The sequence below is a fragment of the Saccostrea cucullata genome, unplaced genomic scaffold (genome assembly GCF_032062105.1).
Source record: "Saccostrea cucullata isolate Sc308-1 unplaced genomic scaffold, CSIRO_AGI_Scuc_v1 ctg1320, whole genome shotgun sequence".
Taxonomy (NCBI): domain Eukaryota; kingdom Metazoa; phylum Mollusca; class Bivalvia; order Ostreida; family Ostreidae; genus Saccostrea; species Saccostrea cuccullata.
In genome coordinates this window covers 98,517-116,382 of record NW_026930614.1, presented here as the reverse complement: position 1 = coordinate 116,382, position 17,866 = coordinate 98,517, and the positions used below count along the sequence as shown (strand labels likewise).

The 17,866-nt window shown below is 31.5% G+C and overlaps 1 protein-coding gene across 1 annotated transcript; it reads left to right on the top strand.

The window, feature by feature from the left end:
* Positions 1 to 124: 124 nt before the first annotated feature.
* On the top strand, positions 125 to 16,426 carry LOC134229254 (uncharacterized). The gene is made up of 11 exons (XM_062710966.1): positions 125 to 200; positions 1,798 to 2,343; positions 2,594 to 2,662; positions 2,894 to 3,052; positions 4,277 to 4,340; positions 5,623 to 5,801; positions 6,544 to 6,702; positions 14,156 to 14,283; positions 14,504 to 14,678; positions 15,039 to 15,194; positions 16,197 to 16,426. The coding sequence occupies exons 1-11, from the start codon at positions 134 to 136 to the stop codon at positions 16,415 to 16,417; spliced, it is 1,923 nt and encodes a 640-aa protein (XP_062566950.1). The 5' UTR covers positions 125 to 133; the 3' UTR covers positions 16,418 to 16,426.
* The last annotated feature ends 1,440 nt before the right edge of the window (positions 16,427 to 17,866 follow it).

Below are 17,866 nucleotides of genomic sequence, written 5' to 3'. Positions count from 1 at the left end.
ACTTGAAGATATTTTGACAAAAGGCTAATTGAATTTGAGACTAAATTCATTGAGGTGTAAACTCAAGGCAATGAATCAAAATGAAACCTGCATGACAAGTTGTAACCGTTGAAAGTAAACACAAGGAACAAACATGTTATTTGAAGTGTGTGGCACTGCAGCTGTCTTTACGCTGTTGATGTTTCATACTGCATACGGACGTGAGTTTTGAATTTTGATGGTCATTGAATATTCTTTTTTAAATTTGATTTTGCATAGAAAAATATTTACATTATTAAAGGCAATCGTAATTTTTTTTTAATACTAAGGTAATACGAAGAAAGTCAGGTGCTATAGCTCATAGAAAAATGTTTCTATTTTGGTGTTTGTTTTTATACAAACTTCCCTTCTTCGTTCGTCGATATCACTTTTGTTTTAATTAAGGTAAATAGACTAAATACATAAAAATTGATTTGAAATCTTCTGACTTGGATGTGGTTAATAACACTGCACCATCATTTCAATTAGTGGAGGCCAATTTCTTTTGTAACTTTACTTTTACTTATTCATAGGGACTAAAGGACATATGGTACAAACATTTTTTTCTTTGGAGGAGACTTAATATCATCTGATAGGTTTAGGAATGTGAATATTTCCTTGAATTTTCCCCTTAGACGTGTAAAATGAAATATAGTTCTAAAAGTGTAATTCAAATTTTACAAAGATATACCAAGTAAATCTTATGAGAAAACGTAAAATGCTGAAAATCAGAAAAATCACAGGCTGATTTTTACCAGTTTGCTTTTCCTCATAAAATTCACCTGGCTTGGTATATTTTTTTAAAGTTTATATAGCACTTTCATTAAACTAACATATTTGGAAATTTGTTTTTATCTCTAAACCTTTACTAAGTGTGATTTGTCCATATTTGTAATTTTATTGGAGTATTATGTATTATTTTCCAAGTCCATTTTATTTTCCAATTTTAAGGAAAAATGAAAAGAATTATTCCCTTTTCTAAACCTCTTACATGATATTAAATCTCCTCCAAAGAAGAAAATTGTTTGTATCATCTGTACTTAATTTCGAAGGTTACTCGTTTCGAGAGAAAATTCAAGCATGAAATACGCCGACAAGTTATGTTTGTAGGGATATTTATTCGTGGGTAAGGATGACAAACGAAATACATTTACATTAGCCCCTCAAGGACCAATGATTTTACGTACATCTATTTAACAGCTTGGTGTTTCCTTTTTCTATTGGTATATTTATTCAACACCCAAGTATAATAATCGATATAACACTTTTAAAAATAATTGAACAAATATGTTAACTCACAACATTTAGAAATCTCGTCAAATGCTGACTAACTTTTTTCATACTAGGTGTTTATTTAATTACACATCGCACCGTCTATGGAATTTTCTATAGCTTCCCGATCCGTGACAATGAGCACACGTCAGGTGTGACCGGTCGGCAAGGAATGCTCACTCATCAAAGGTACCTAATCCCACTTCTGATGTTTTAGAGGTCCGTACTTGCTCTTCTTCAAAATTCGTATTATTTGATGGACTTCTGCGCTTGAATACTGTTCGTTTTTTTCATATATTTCAGTATCATTAACTCTATCTCAGGTCTTTTGTTTACATTTTACACTTTTTTTTAAATGTAGATAATATCATTTCAAAATAAGGTAGTAAGAACGATGGGTGATTGGAAAGAAGACACGAGACAAAATAAAATTATGATTTACAAACTTTTTGATGAAAAGTTATCACAATTTAAAGCAGGTAATGTATTTATGTGGATATATTTCAGTCTGTGGTGTTCACCAAAAACTTGACATAGTAATTCTGTATGATGAGTCGTCTAACGCTGGGTACATTGGTTTTGATTACCAGCGCCAGTTTATCGTGGCATTGGCGGACGCTCTATACATAACGTCAAGCGCCACAAACATCGCTGGTGTGGGGGTCGACGACAAAGCTTACTATGGCTGGGGACTTCGAGATTACTTCAATTCATCACAAATTTCTTTAAAAATGATGAATATGACTATTTCCAATGGACCCAATTCGGATTTGGCGGATGGTTTTAACATGGCATGGAACACTATATTGTCTAAAAATGCCAGATCTGGCTACCAATCCTGGATTATTGCTATAACTGAAAAAGGCACTATAAACTCAACCACAGGACTGGATGCCGCTAAAGCTGCTGGTGTCAAAGTAGGAATTCTAGGAGGGGACCCCGCCAGTAGCTATACAACCATTGCTTCTGATTTGACTTATATCATAGGTTCAATGGCATGGTCCGCACTTGTGAGTTATGTACCGACAGTGGTCCAATTCTTTTGTAATTTATGTAAGTGTAATTGAATATTTTTTTTTGAGCTAAAGTTTTATTCATGAATACGGGTCTTTGAAAATGTTAAAAATTCGAACAAATTTTTTTCTATGAACCACTGTAACTGAGACTTGAATGTAAAAAAATATATAAATTAATGATTGATATAGAGTTAGCTAAATCGTTTGAACAACAATTTGTCTATAGTTTGATATCTTTCAGGTGCGACCTTCATTTAAAGCTTATCAACTGTCTCATTTAATTTCAGACTGTGAAGATTTTGATTTCTATTACGATGTGCCAAGCACTATGAGTGTACGGGCTGACAATTATTCCGGTGAGTGTTTTCATCTATTATAAAAAAAAATCAATAAGAAAACTTTACATTTACCTCAATTCAAATATAACGAGTTTGAAATAATTATGCCGTACTTAATGACAAATGTTTCTCTCGATACATTAAAAAATAGCAATACTTCTTATAAGAAAATGTTATATAAATACAAATGTAAATTATTCAGTTCTTTATGAATACATGTACACCGTAATCCTAATTGTTTCAATATAGATGTGGGGTATTACTTAGACGGCGTTGATATGGCCTACAACATACATTGTTGTGGAGCGGTATCCTCTGTTGAATTTAAAGCCACAACTTCCGGAACATTCAAATTTCAAATATGGCGAAAAGATGTACTTGTGTCGGAGACATCGATATCAGCCACGGGTAATTAGATACTGTACAATTGTCAAGAGCTTTTTATGCCATGTTTATAGATTTGTATTGCTTGACACGGCGGGTGTGACCGGTCGGCAGGGGATGCTCACTCCTCCATGGAACCTGATCCCACCAGTCCGTGCTTGATCTGCTCAAAATTTTTATTTAATATATGTATATTTGGAAAGAAAAAAAACTGTTCCTTTGACCTTCGACATTAATATATATCGACAATGTATTGTCAATTAACAATGGACATTTCCATTTCATGTCCATTCGATATATCCCGCTGAGCTTGAAATAAAAGGAACCATAGGGTTTGACACATCTCTTTCAAATATTGATAAAAATTAACTTTAAAATGACGTTAATGATATTCTAACAGCCAAGCTTTATGACAAACACTTCCCTTACTTATGCAGCAATATACCTTCGTCACCTGCATACGGGCTTTATGTCTCTCAGTTGATTCGAAACGCAAGAGCATGCTCTATGTGTGAGCAATTTTTAAAACGAGGTAAATTATTCAGAAACGAGTAGCTGAAAGAAGAATATCAGCAGGATTGTTTAAAGTCATCATTTCGTAAGTTCTATAATTGTTGATAGAATGACCTTGTCAGCAAAGACAATCAATCTTCAAGTCAATTGCTGAATGCCGTTTTTCCTACGTATCATTAGGCGATTTTAAAAGCATACTGAATTGCTGATTTTTCCGTGATCACCCGATCACGGCGAGTGTGATCGGTAGGAAGGGATGCTCACTCCTCCATGAAAGCTGATCCTACCGGTCCGTGTTTGCTCTGCTCCAATCTTATATGGACTTTTGAGAATGTATGCTGTTCGTTATCTCCATAAATATCTCCATGACTTGTTAACAGCATTTTTATTTCTATTGAACCATGTTGACTTAGATTGTTTTCTAAGAAGGAATCGACACACGAATTCAGGTCCATCACAAAATGTAAAATATTACATACATAACTACTCAGCAATTTTTCATCCACGAAATCAAATCCACATTAAAAAAGATTTTTTGCTCAAACCACTAAAATTTTACTTTACAAAGATATGTGACTTTAAAGTATATAATTTAATTAACTGTAAAAAATATGATGACAAAAATAGAATTCCATGATATACTTATATATTAAAAAGGTGGTTTCAATATATACAAAAAATTGGCTATGATACGTGTATACTTAGAATTTTCTACTATTTCATTTCTTCTAACAGGTGGTTATCAAAGTTATACATTTTCACCAAAGCTTGCTGTAGAAATGATGGATGTTGTTGGATGGTATGTCGATCATTTGAGACATCTTTTCTTTTAAATAATCTGTTCAAGAAAATTAATGTAAAGGTGTACAATATGCTGGGAAAATAACTTGATGGTTATATTCATACAGGGAAGGAATATTTAGTTTAACAAATTCTTTAACGCACTATTTGTAATCACCAGTCATTATTCACGTATCTTTTTCTAATGAAGTATTCTTTTAAAGCTGATAAATATGAGTTTAGAATAAAGGCATTGATTTGTTTTAATGCATGGTTAATTGATATGTGATCAGTGTAGTCTTACTGTACATAGAATGAAAAGAAAGAATATATATTTTCGGATGTTCTTTACAATATTATTTGATATTCATTTGATGAATATATATATATACATACTGTAAAAGCACAAATATTCGTGGGGGATTAAATTTCGTTTATTTCGTTGTTAACAAAATTCAACGAAATTAAATCCCACACGAAATTTTATCTGACTATATATTGAATAGGGTTAGTTTAAAAACAACGAAATTAAATGCACGCGAAATTATTTTTGATCACAAAACAACGAAATTTTATACCCACGAAAATTTGTGCTTCTACAGTATATTATTTTTATCATTTATTCCAAGCTCTCTGATTGACTCAAACATGATAATGTGATTAAGTATATAACAGCATAAAGACTTGAGTTACTATTTATAGAATCTGAAATGCATATCGACTTGATGTTTCTTAAAATGGAAATTATAATTTTCTGTAAAACAAAAACAATACTGATTTCACAATTATAGCTAGTACAGTGTATGACTTGATGTTTCTCAAAAAATATATACTTCATCTTGTAATGAATATTTTTTAATGTTCTGTAATTAATGAGACATAACAATTCCATGAATTAGGATCTACTTTGTATTGAAACATATTGAATATGTTTGTCAAAAATTGATACAAATAAATGTTAGTATTTAGAATTTTTAAATCCTCTAAATTACTTCATCAGTATAAAGGTTACAAAATTACATTAAACAGCTTAATTTATTTTGATCTCTAGTCTCTAAAAGTTAAAGAGAGAAAACTTGTGCCTTGTTCCCATTATTTTCAAATTGCATTTTGTTAATCTATGTGAAAATGATATAACAAATGTAGCCCTTTAATTCGGTCAATCCATAGATTTATCGACTTCACAGAAAAGCATATCGACCTCGCACTTCGGTCGATATGCTTTTCTGTGAAGTCGATATATCTATGGATCGACCTCATCAAAGGGTTATATTTATATAATATACGTTTTTGATATTCAGGTATTCCCCAGGAGTAAATCCTATTGGAATTGCTACGAGTTGTAACGGAACTCTGTGTACTTCCTTCACTAGAAGAGCCCCGAGCATGGGAACAGTGGCAGTAGGGTCTACCTATTCGTGGGCTAGTGCAATCAATCTGCCAGATACGGCTTTTGCTATCAAATTTACGATTGTCAATGGTAAAGATATGTTCAAGCACTCTAGAATTCAAACATGGTTACCATATATTTGTGACATTAAATAAAAAGATAGGAAGCACATACCAAGCTGTGCCATATGAATGTCCTTTCCCAAATTGCTTTTTTGGTTTTTATCTACAAATTGTATACAATTTGTTTTCAAGATGCTTAGGACAATTTTAGTGTATTTTTTGCTAACCCTGAAGAAAATGTTTTTTTCTGCAATTGATGTGTGGCAGCCTGCTATTCTGCTCGTCTTTTTTCTAATCGAAATGTTGGGTATTGAATACAATCGTGTGTAGATTATTATTATTGGAAAGTATTGCTGAAAAAATGCTGCCTATGACCTGAATGTGTGTTTTGAGTTTAATCCAAGTCATTGGAGCGATGCAATTCAAAAACTACATGTAGCAGTAAAAAAAATGTGTGTCAACATTAGATGCAACAAGCCTGATTGTACTACTTCTAGTACTACTGATATTTATTATTCAGTGACATCAGAGTTTTCCGCTAATTTTAAGATTTATTTTTGTTATTTTTATTACTTATAAGTGTCATATTAAGTGAATGAGGTAATTAGATGAGATGACAAACATTAGAAGTCAACAAAAAATTTCAATGATTTATTCATTTTTTAAATTTTACCATTTATAAAAAAAATTAGAAAATTTCAATACTTCAAATTCTTCATTAATCACAAATATATGTTAATAAAGAAATACTAATTTATGTCCTTCTTTAGTTACAGCTCTGACCTTTACAATGACCTCTCCAGTGTTTATATCAGAGACATTGACTGTGGGGTCAAATGTCACAACAGTCAGTGTAACTCACGATACAGGGATGGAGTTAATGTACACCGACCCCTCCAGCCCATACTTTGCCTTCGATCAATACACAGGTAAATCGGAAATGCCATTTTAATTCTCCTGTTTTTATGAAACAAGGTAAAGACTGGTATATGACGAATGAAACATAAAATTTTACTCATTGCTACAGTGTTTTGATTATGCCTTCTTGATTATTATTGAATTTAATATTAAGAGTTACATAACGTATTTAAAAAACATAATTCAATATATCTGAAAGTATTATGATTATATTATCATCATTTGTGGTAATATTGTGCTTCTTGTAATTTTTCTTAAAACATAAAACAAGAATGACTTTGTTTACTTCACTGTAAAACTAACTTTTTCATGGTATCACATATTCTACTCTAAATCCATTCATTACTTTCAAATGAAAGTACAATAAACAACAAACACACCATTTGGACATAGCAACGATACGAAGTAGCTTTATTTGTGCAGTGTACATAACATATGCAAAATATGAAAATCAATTTGTATAACAAGTTTATGTTGGATTGAATAAATCATGATAAAATTTAAACTTTATCGTGCTCTACGTGTCGTCCTTAACTGGTATTTAAACCACTATTCACCTCTTGTATAGCCTTGCTAACGAGACCGGTTCTAAAGAACCACGTGATATACACCAGGTATTCGAATGAAAACCTTGTAATTCCGAAAAAGTAATTCATTATCACACCAAGTAGAAATTGAATTCTGTCTAATTCGTTCCTCAAACGAAAGAAATCATATTTCTACTCTAAATCCATTCATTACTTTCAAATGAAAGTACAATAAACAACAAACACACCATTTGGACATAGCAACGACACGCAATAGCTCTAAATACAAAGAACGGGAAAATGAAAGTATAAAATTATTGATTTTAAATTCAATCCAACATAATTCATTTATATCATATCAAAGTCATTCAATATTTTAAACCAATAAATACATAAAATTTTACAGAAATTTTCCAATAAAATGTTTTGAAAACAATTAAATAATCACCAAAGAAATCCATTTACATGTATATCCATCCTAAACAAATTCAATACATCGCCGTCTTTTGAAAATCCATAGCGCAATTCACCATGTGAGTCTGATCATAAAAGTCTTGATGTTATGCACACATCCTATCCACGCATCGATAAATGTTTGCTGCACTTGAGTATTGAGTATAGTTCAAGTCAAATTCAACGCATACCATACGATTTATCGTGAAGTACCAGGGAAGAAGACCTCAAATATATGAAATGAATTCGACACAGTTATACATAGAAGTATATTCATTCTCCAATATCAAAAAAGCACAAAATACACATTCCTGTGAAATATCTTGAATCCCATCTCAATTCCTTGGATATGTGCCTCTTTGAAACTGTCATTATTGGAACACAGATTAATGCCTCATGATGCTTGAATCAAACGATAACCAATAATACATGGAAGAACAAATTTGATGTTAGAAAACTGATAGATACATATATCTTGTAACTCTGATATTTAAGTAAATATGTATAGGATCTCTTTTTCTCTCTCTCTTCATCTATAAAAAAATCAAAATCATCATCATTGTGGCTTGCAAAACATGCATACTATCATTGAATGATAAAATGAATCAAAATTCCACCATTAAATTCAAAATTTATGAATTGTACTAATAATTTTTTAATTAAGAAAAATATAAATGTGTTTGATTGATTGATTGTATATTTAACGTCCCTCTTGAGAATTTTTCACTCATATGGAGAGTCACCGTATGCCGGTGAAGGGCTTCAAATTTAGACCTATACTCGGCACTCAGGGCAGTGAGGGTTCTTTATCGTGCCAGCGCCTACCGTGACACGGGACCTACGTTTTTAAGGTCATATCCGAAAGACCCGCGACTTTTCACTTCTAGTGCCGAGCGCTTGGCGAGGGAACAGTCACTACCTTTGTTTACGTCTTAGGTATGACGCGGCGCCGCGAACGAGAATCGAACCCGGGCTTTTCGATCACGAAGCGAACGCTCTACCACTAGGCTACCGTGGCCGGTAAAATGTGTTTGTATAAACATCCATTTTATAATCAAGTTCTGATAAAGTGGATTTAAAAGAATTTTTTTTAAAACTAAAAAAACCATCTGACTTCATGTATATATAACTCTCTAATAAATCATTCTCGTCTTTTTGAAAAATCACAAATGGATTTGAAAAAAAAAACAACCATACAATCATACTATGATCTAATATAAAATATAAATTTATCAAGACTGTTCAAATTTCAATCAAATGTTACCTTATTTTTATCAGAATAATTAACATTTACTTTACTATGTGTAGAAATACTTCCTATTGAAAACAACCTCACCAAATGGCATCAAAACAAATGTGGTTGGATAAACATCCATAAAATCATTTTATGATATAATTTATCAAAAAGTTCAAATTTCAATCAAATTTTACTTTATTTTTATGAGAATAATCAACTTTTACTTTACTTCATATGTAGAGATACTTTCTACTTTAACCAACTCGCCAAATGACATCACCACAAAAGGGTTCGAAAAACATCCATAAATTCATACTATGTGATAAATTTATCAAAATACTTCAAGTTCCAATCAACTTTTACTTTGCTTTCATAAAAATTATCAACTTTTACTTTACTATATGCTAAGATACACTTTCTACAGAAACCAATCTTACTAAATGGCATCATCACAAATGTGGTTGGACAAAATCTATAAATTCAAACTCGTATGATATAGAACCCACTTTCTACTTTAACCAACTCGTCAAATGGCAACACCACAAATGTTGTTGGATAAACATCTATATAATTTTATGATAAAATGTGCAAAACATTCGAATCCAATCAATTTCTATTTCATATTATCAGCAATATAATGAAAACAATCTTTAATAAATTACCAAATGACAATACCATAAAAGTGGTTGAAAAATATTCATAAAAACATGATATGCTAAAACGTGCCAAAGTTATTCAAATTCAAAACCAATTCAATATTATTTCAAACAGAAATATTAATTTTCATTTGACTATTTCTGTACTTCTCATTGTCTACTGAAATCAATCCCGCCAAAAACCAAACACCACAGATGCGTTATGATAAACATCCATAAAATATTTTATGTTAAGCTGGGTTAAAGTTGGAATTCCGCTCAAATTCTATTTTTGTTTTAAATTCAAAAATAACAGCTTTTAAATAGCTACAGTATTATAGAAACCACTTTCCACTGAAAACTAATTTCAATAAAAGTAAATACCCCAAAAATTGTTGCCATTTAATAAACATTCATTAAATCATTTCATTATAAAATGAAATATATCAACGTTATCAAAATTCAAATCTTCCAAACACTACCAAACACGAAAATTGTGCAAAAAAATTAATATTCAGAAAAAGTTTAATTCAATTTTGGTGAATCATTTTTAAAATTAGAATTCATTGACAAAATTTCCTTTTTGCTGGAAAATCAAAACCGATAAAAATTCAGTTTCTGTTATCAAAACTTTTTAGTATTGAAACTAAGTACTTAGATCTCTTTTTCTAGATAACTCAATCAAGCCAATTAACAACACCCCAAATATTGCAGAATTATCATTCATCTAAATATTTTATACCATTTTGATCTTATCTATTTATTAATTTTTTTTTAAATTAATACTTAATTAATAAATTTCAATTCTAAGATAATTCAAATGAGACCTTAGTTTAACTACAATGAAAATCAAAATGCAAATATTCTAAACCTATAATCCTCTTACGCAATGCCGTACCTGTCCTGCATTAATCACAAGACAAGTAGAACTCGTTTTCTTCCATAAAGTTTATATGTCATTAACACATATACTTGGTTAAAAAATACCAAACAAAAATTGTCTATGTCCCATACTCTACTATACGGATTCATGATTGAATAATCTACTAAAATAAATCGAAAAACGAATTATTATATTCAAAGTTCAGAATATGAAATGCTTCTCTTTTCCATTGTGATGGAGTCCGCATTGAATTTAACTTTCAATAGGCATAAAACGCAAAGAAAAAATCTACCGTACTTCTCTGGAGATCTTAAAATCACCTTCTTCATTATACTCATCGTGATACCAACCCCATCATGTAACTACCTGAAACATAAGAATATACTGTTTTCTCTTCAATATATCTAAAACTTTCCATTTTAGTAGCACATTTGACAAAATGGCAAGAAACTGAAATTGAAAAATAAATTCAAACAATTTTAAGTTCTCGATATTTTCTGTACTCAAGAAATGTCCATGTTATAATGCTGATGTATTTAGGACGTTTTAAAATGATCAGCAAATATATTTAATTGGATATAAGTGCAAATATAATATCTTATAAATTCTATACTTGCATTAAATGAAAACTAAAATAAATTATCGTAACGTATTTGTTTTGATTTTCAGAAACACCAGTTTTCTTCCTTGAACAAATCCATCTTTCTACAAAACAAATTATCTATTTCTGGAAATAACTTCTATTATCACAGCGAAGATAAAATATTTATCAATATATAAAACAATCAAGAATTAAACCATGATATACTGACGAGAATTAACGAATCTCATAATTTAATACAATACATGTATTTGTTTTCAAATTCTCTCTATTACAAACCTTGTTGTCACTAATTTATTACTTATTCAAAAACTGATCATTTGTATTCTCAAATGAATACTTATCTTATTAAAACAAGATCTAAGATGGCTTTTCTTTGATGACCTCGTTTTCAACACTGTCAAATCTCTCTCCAACTCTATTTTCTGTGATTACATATCATCTACAATGGCTAAAACATGTCGATGAACCACTCCCTACGCTACTTCGGTCTGCTTCTGAGATTTAAACTTTATCGTGCTCTACATGTCGTCCTAAACTGGTATTTAAACCACTATTCACCTCTTATATAGCCTTGCTAACGAGACCGGTTCTAAAGAACCACGTGATATACACCAGGTATTCGAATGAAAACCTCGTAATTCCGAAAAAGTAATTCATTATCACACCAAGTAGAAATTGAATTCTGTCTAATTCGTTCCTCAAACGAAAGAAACCATATTTATTATGCTTCCTGTCAGTTTGTCCCTATATAACCCATACCCAACTATTTTCGCATAGTGTTCAAAGGATTTATATAGCGTAAAAATTTCTATGCCGAAAATCAAAACCGCAAAAATTCCATTTCTGTTATCAACAACGCCCATATCGGGGAGCGAACTCACGATTGTCAGTCCGACGCGCTACCGATTAAGCCACAGACGCCGATATTTAGAACAATGTACTATAATATATACTTGTCAAAATTTCTAAGTCCCCACTTTCATTATTTTAAGTATGTAAAAACCTTTAACATTAATTAAATAGTTGTTCACAATTTTGAATTACATTTTCAATGATTATCTGTTACGGCCAAAAAAAAAATTGGAATTGAATGTATGATTACTCAACCATGACCGTTTCTGTTAAAAAGCATGAAGTGCGAGTTTCATATGTTTTCGGGTGTATCTTTCATTTATTTAAATGTACATCTGTTCTCCATCTTCAGTTGTTTACGAAAAACAGAAAAAAACTTGTTCAAAATGTCGTGTATGTACGAACGACAATGTGCATGTGAAGTTGACATGGTCCAAGCTGGTGGTATTAAAGGAGAGTTGTATTTCCTTCCTTTGTATTTGTTTATGTTATTTAAAACCTTTAAAATACCGCCAGGAAGATGCACAAAGCATATTTGTATTCCTTATAATCATTAAAAATTGCTAGATTTTCAACAAATACCACTAAACCAGCCTAAGGTTTAACCGGAAATTTACTAAAACCGGAACCGGAAGTGCCCATGGTCAAGGCGTATACACGTTCTGCAACGCATAAGAACAGGGTTTCTCTTCTGCATAAGAATTACTCACTATAATTGTGGAAGGAACCTATCTGCACGTGCAATTTCTCTGCACTCATTAAAAATTAATTAAAGTCTCCTTAATTATCCAAATTATAAAAAACAAACTGGAAGAGTGGGGAATGCGTGTAAGTAGACCTTATGTACTGTAGACTAAATATTTTGGGGTAAAACAATTTCGGTAAGCTTCAATGTCATCCACATCTCAAACTTATAGAACATGAATGGGACAAGATGGACCGGAGAGTGAGAGCTTTTCGAGCAGCAGAATCTAGCTGAACTATAGAGGACGACCTCGTCCATACATGGAATAACCTTCAATAAGGATTTTTCTTAATTTTGGGAACTCTTTGGAAACGGTTGTCTTGATCAATATATAAAATCAAGGATAAAAGCAGTATACTGAACGTTGCGATTTTTTAATTCTAATGCCTTTACTTTTCTGCATTTGGTGTTCTCCCTTTGATAAAATTAGATTAAGTGAAAAAAAATCGTTTTGCTTCTTTTTATCCTGTATAGTTATCAATTTATATTTTCGTAATTATTTATTATAAAAGCAGTGTAAAACAAACACTACCTGGGGACTTAGAAATTTTGACTAGTATATATATAAACTTAGTTTCAAAAATTTTACACTTACGATTAAAAATAAACAGAACAATAATTATAAGATAGTTTTTTGCAATCCCCCTTCCTTCACTCAAATAATATTCTCTAAAACTATTTCTAGATTATACCTAAAGCATGGAACGTTCAAAATTAAAGAAAATGATTATGACGTAAATGTTGCATAAGGTGATGTCATAATAGCGAGCGCAGCGAGCGTCGCGAAGCGACGCTCGCGAAGCGAGCTCAATAGATTAACGTGTAAGAACAGAGAAAATTCGGATTGAAATCTGTACATACGTCAGCCAAATTTCTCTGTGCAACATTCCCAGAATTCCTGCACTACCCAATGTCCTTTGCGCGAATATTGCCGAATAAATAAATAAATAATAACGTAAAGCGCATATATCAGACTTTCAGTTTGTAGAAATCTTTCAAAGAATACCGAAGAAATAACTCTGCAATGTTTTTCGACAAAAATTGCACTAGTTCTATAGTTTCAAACAGACGCTCGGCTGTCTTTAGAACAATGTACTATAATATATATATATATATATAACAGCTAGTTTCAAAAATTTTGCGGCTTGACGTTCGAAATGGCAAAACAATCTCAAGTGTTTTTGATGGTACAACTGCGCTCGCCCCAACGGTCACACCGTAAAACATATTAGAGTAGACGAATGTTACAGGTGATGAAACATTGGAAATAAAGAAAATATTGCCGTTTTGATACAGTAACAACAGTCAGCATAATAATAACAATAGTGTTGTGTTTTGCGTGCACTATGCCTCAATAGTAGTCAGTGTTTGACACATAGTGCACTCGCCTCCGGCTCGTGCACCATGTGTCAAACCCTGCCTACTATTTAGGCATAGTGCATGCAAAACACAACATTATTATATAAATGGTATACAGTTTTGTTTGTTTACAATTGTCTGATTTTCATGCTTTTCTTTGAATTCGTAGGGCTTATCAGTTTGATTGGGCCATTGCCTGTAACGAATACAGAAACAACTTATGTTTTAGTAATAGAAGTCTATGACACATGTTACAATTCCGCAACTGCTACTCTTAACATAACATCTTACAGTGTGGTAGGTTTTTCAATAATTTACTGACGTATAATAAAGATATTTTAAAGTTTTATACTTTTCTGAATTCTTTTTCAAAAATTATAATCAGTTGGTCTCTTTAAGAGCATTTTACAAAAATTTAAAACCACCTTTCATATTAATAGCATTTTATAAAGTTATGACGTCTTATTTTTCCTGAATATAAGATGACACTTTTTGAATTTTTACATCACGTTTTCAGCCACCATCATTCCATAATTTACCAACGGAAGTAGAGATCGGAGATGACGTCACAGAAGAAACTCTTCTCATTGTCATTAATGCAACGGACGAATCTGCTCCAACTATCACGTGTACCGAAACGTCAATTTTACCAGAAACACAGTTTTTCAGATTGGATGACTATATGAATGGATGTAGGATGCATCACTTCCACATTTGTATTTATTTGATTAATTAAATGAAATGCTAATAAAAAAGAGTTTAATTTAAATACTAGTACCTGATTAAATAGACCAGTCAATATTCATTTGCTCATCTTAAAAATAACACTTAAATTTCACATCGAATTAATTAAAAAAATCTCACATTCGGAAATTGAATTTGAGTCGTTTGTATGATAAATTTGATGAAGGGTATTTTTTTAATATGTTTGCGAAATCAAGCAATAGACTGCATCGCAGTGGGAATAAAAACAAGTACAGAATATTCAAACATATTACTTCAACAAATCCATGAGAGATAATTTTTTGATTTCCTTGATATTGTATTTACAGCTGCAGCCGTATACCTCAATGCAGATTCCCAGTTGGACTTTAACACAGCTGAGGAATATAAAATGTTCATTACATGTACCGGAAGTTCATCTCTGGAATCCATTTTGACAATACGAATTCTGGATAAATCTGTGACTACTCCTTATTCAGTACCAGGTACGGTATATAGCATATCGTTAAACACCAAAAAGTCATGTGCTTCATTAACACATAACGTAAAGAGACTTCTTTGAAGGACAGATGATACAAACAAAAAATGGATGACTGGATTGGTATATACTTTATAACCTTATTTATTGCATATGATGCAAATGACAGATTTCTAAAATATAAAAAAAATTGTAAACCTTCTGTGATGTTCAAAATATTTGAAACCATCCTTATTATTCTAGACAAATATTTTTCACTTCAAATTCCATTTTTGTGCAACTTTGAAGAAAAAAATTAAAAAACTACACGGTGAAACTTATTCATTCTAATAATTAAAACATGACCCAAGTTGTTATTTTCATTTTTTAACAAAAGTTTGTATCATCTGTCATTAATCCTGGTAGTTATAGCATCTGAGTTAGAGTCGATCCTTACGTCGTGGGGTTCGAATCGCACTGTGGGACGTGGAGAACGGTCATGAGGATGAGAGGTCCCGTGTCGCAGTAGGTGCTGGCACGAAAAAGATCCCTCCCTGCTCAATGGCCCTGAGTGCCGAGCATAGGACATTGTATCTCTCCACCGGCGTCAATTGGTGGCGTCTTCATATGAGTGAAGAATTCTCGGGAGGGACGTTAAACAGCATACAATCAATAAATCAATCTTTTCATCCCGGTGTTTTTATTACGTAATTTATTATGTAATTATTTGCATAATTATTGGTATGTGTGAAGTTTTAAAAAATATCAATCCTCTTGCATATCGATTCAACTTGGATATATTTACTCCGTATGTGGCTGATAATGGTGTATTCCTGCATAAATAAGGGTAAATGGTGATGGGAAAATTGAAGTAATAATAAAAAAGATATTACCACTTCTAATAATTAACTACTTCCTTTATTTATAAAAGATACCAACATAAGTGGACTAAACTAGTTTTCACTATGGCCCTTTAAATATGTAATAAGACAAATCGTATGTTTACGAAGAAATATATATCCCTTTTCAGACTGGGCGGCGGGGGCCATTGTTGTCAGCGTCGGTTCTATGGGTGTCGTCCTCGGTATGGTCTGCTTTCTGATTGTCGTCATTTTGGCAACAACTGACGAAGCTGAAGCACTTCCGCCGGTAGAGGAAGAGGAGACAACAAAGACAGAAGTTGAAGATAGTAAAAAGATATTAAAAAACGTTGATAAAAAACCTAAGTATAGAGAGGGCAGAGTGTTTTGAATCGTATGTTATTTCTAGATATTTCTCATCTTGTCTTTTCAAAAAAAAACCTTGCCCATAACTTTTGATTTAGTGGAGCTATGATTCATATTTCAAATATCCTTGTGATAAGACCATTTGGGTAAGCCTTTTGACCTTGACCTTGGAACAGTAAAAATTCCAAACTTTTACTTTGGCCATAACTTTTGAATGGTAGGTACTAGGACTTTCATATTTCAAATATTTATTCTTTGTACAATTACGTTTTGAAAAAACTCATAAAAAAGTATATATTTTTACACATAAGTTATTCTTGTAAAAAGACCTTTCACTTTTACCTTCTTTTAACTACTTTTTAAGAATTATAACCTTGGTCACAACTTTTGAACAGTAAAAAAACTTTATATTTCACATATGTATTCTTTGTGGCAATTGGATACCAGAACTTTGACCTTTTAACCTTGACCTTTGCTTGTTGAAAAACTTTAACCTTGACCATTTTACAGGGCTAGGGCTTTCGTACTTCACGTTGATATCAAACCTTATTTTTAAAAACTTTAACCTTGTTTTTCAGAAACTAGGACATATTTTAAATATTTATATTCTTTGTGGCAAGACCTGTGAATTAACACCCTAAAAAATAAAAACAATTCTTTGAATTTGCTTGTTTTCTAGATATTTTTCATGTTGTCTTTTCAAAAAGAAACATTCATTGTTGAACAAATATCTTGCATATACATAAGAATTAAAACAGTATTTACCAAGGCCTGAACTTGTCTTGTAGAATTACGTTTTGCTAATCATTATATAATTTTTGTATTAATGATTTTCGTCTTTAAATCATATTTTAGGCATACGATAAAAAAGAATGAAGGATGACATTTGCTTATTGATGATCATTTTATTTTTAACAGCAAATTATCGTTTTCAACATATCACTAAATTAACATTAAAAACAATAATCAGTCACAATTCACCTATCGTTAATTTGTAGAAAAATCATAAGTTGTCTTAAAATGCCGTACGTTTAGTACTGCTTTTATACTGTAAGAATTTTACAAATACATGTTAATCAGCATCAACGACGAATAAACGTACGTTTCTTATATCTTTATTGACGTTTTCATTCTTTATATGTCAGGTTTCGCTTTGTCGATGTTAAATATATTTTAAGATTGCACAGTCATGGGAAGAAAATGTGATGTGTATTCGTTGTGTATTTTAGTGGTTTAAACTAAAAGAATACTGATTTTTAAGAAATTAAATACATCTCTTGTTTCAATCCTTTTTATCAGTTTAGAGCAGGCCGTCAGACCATAAACTTTCATGTCTAATGAATTTCATCTTTAGAAGTTTATGATCTTTTATTGCTGTTAGGGTAAAAAAATTAACTATTTTCGCGCAAAGTTTGCTTTTTGAAAAAAAAAATCATGCCAAAAATCATTACATATTTATAGTAAGAATTTGTTA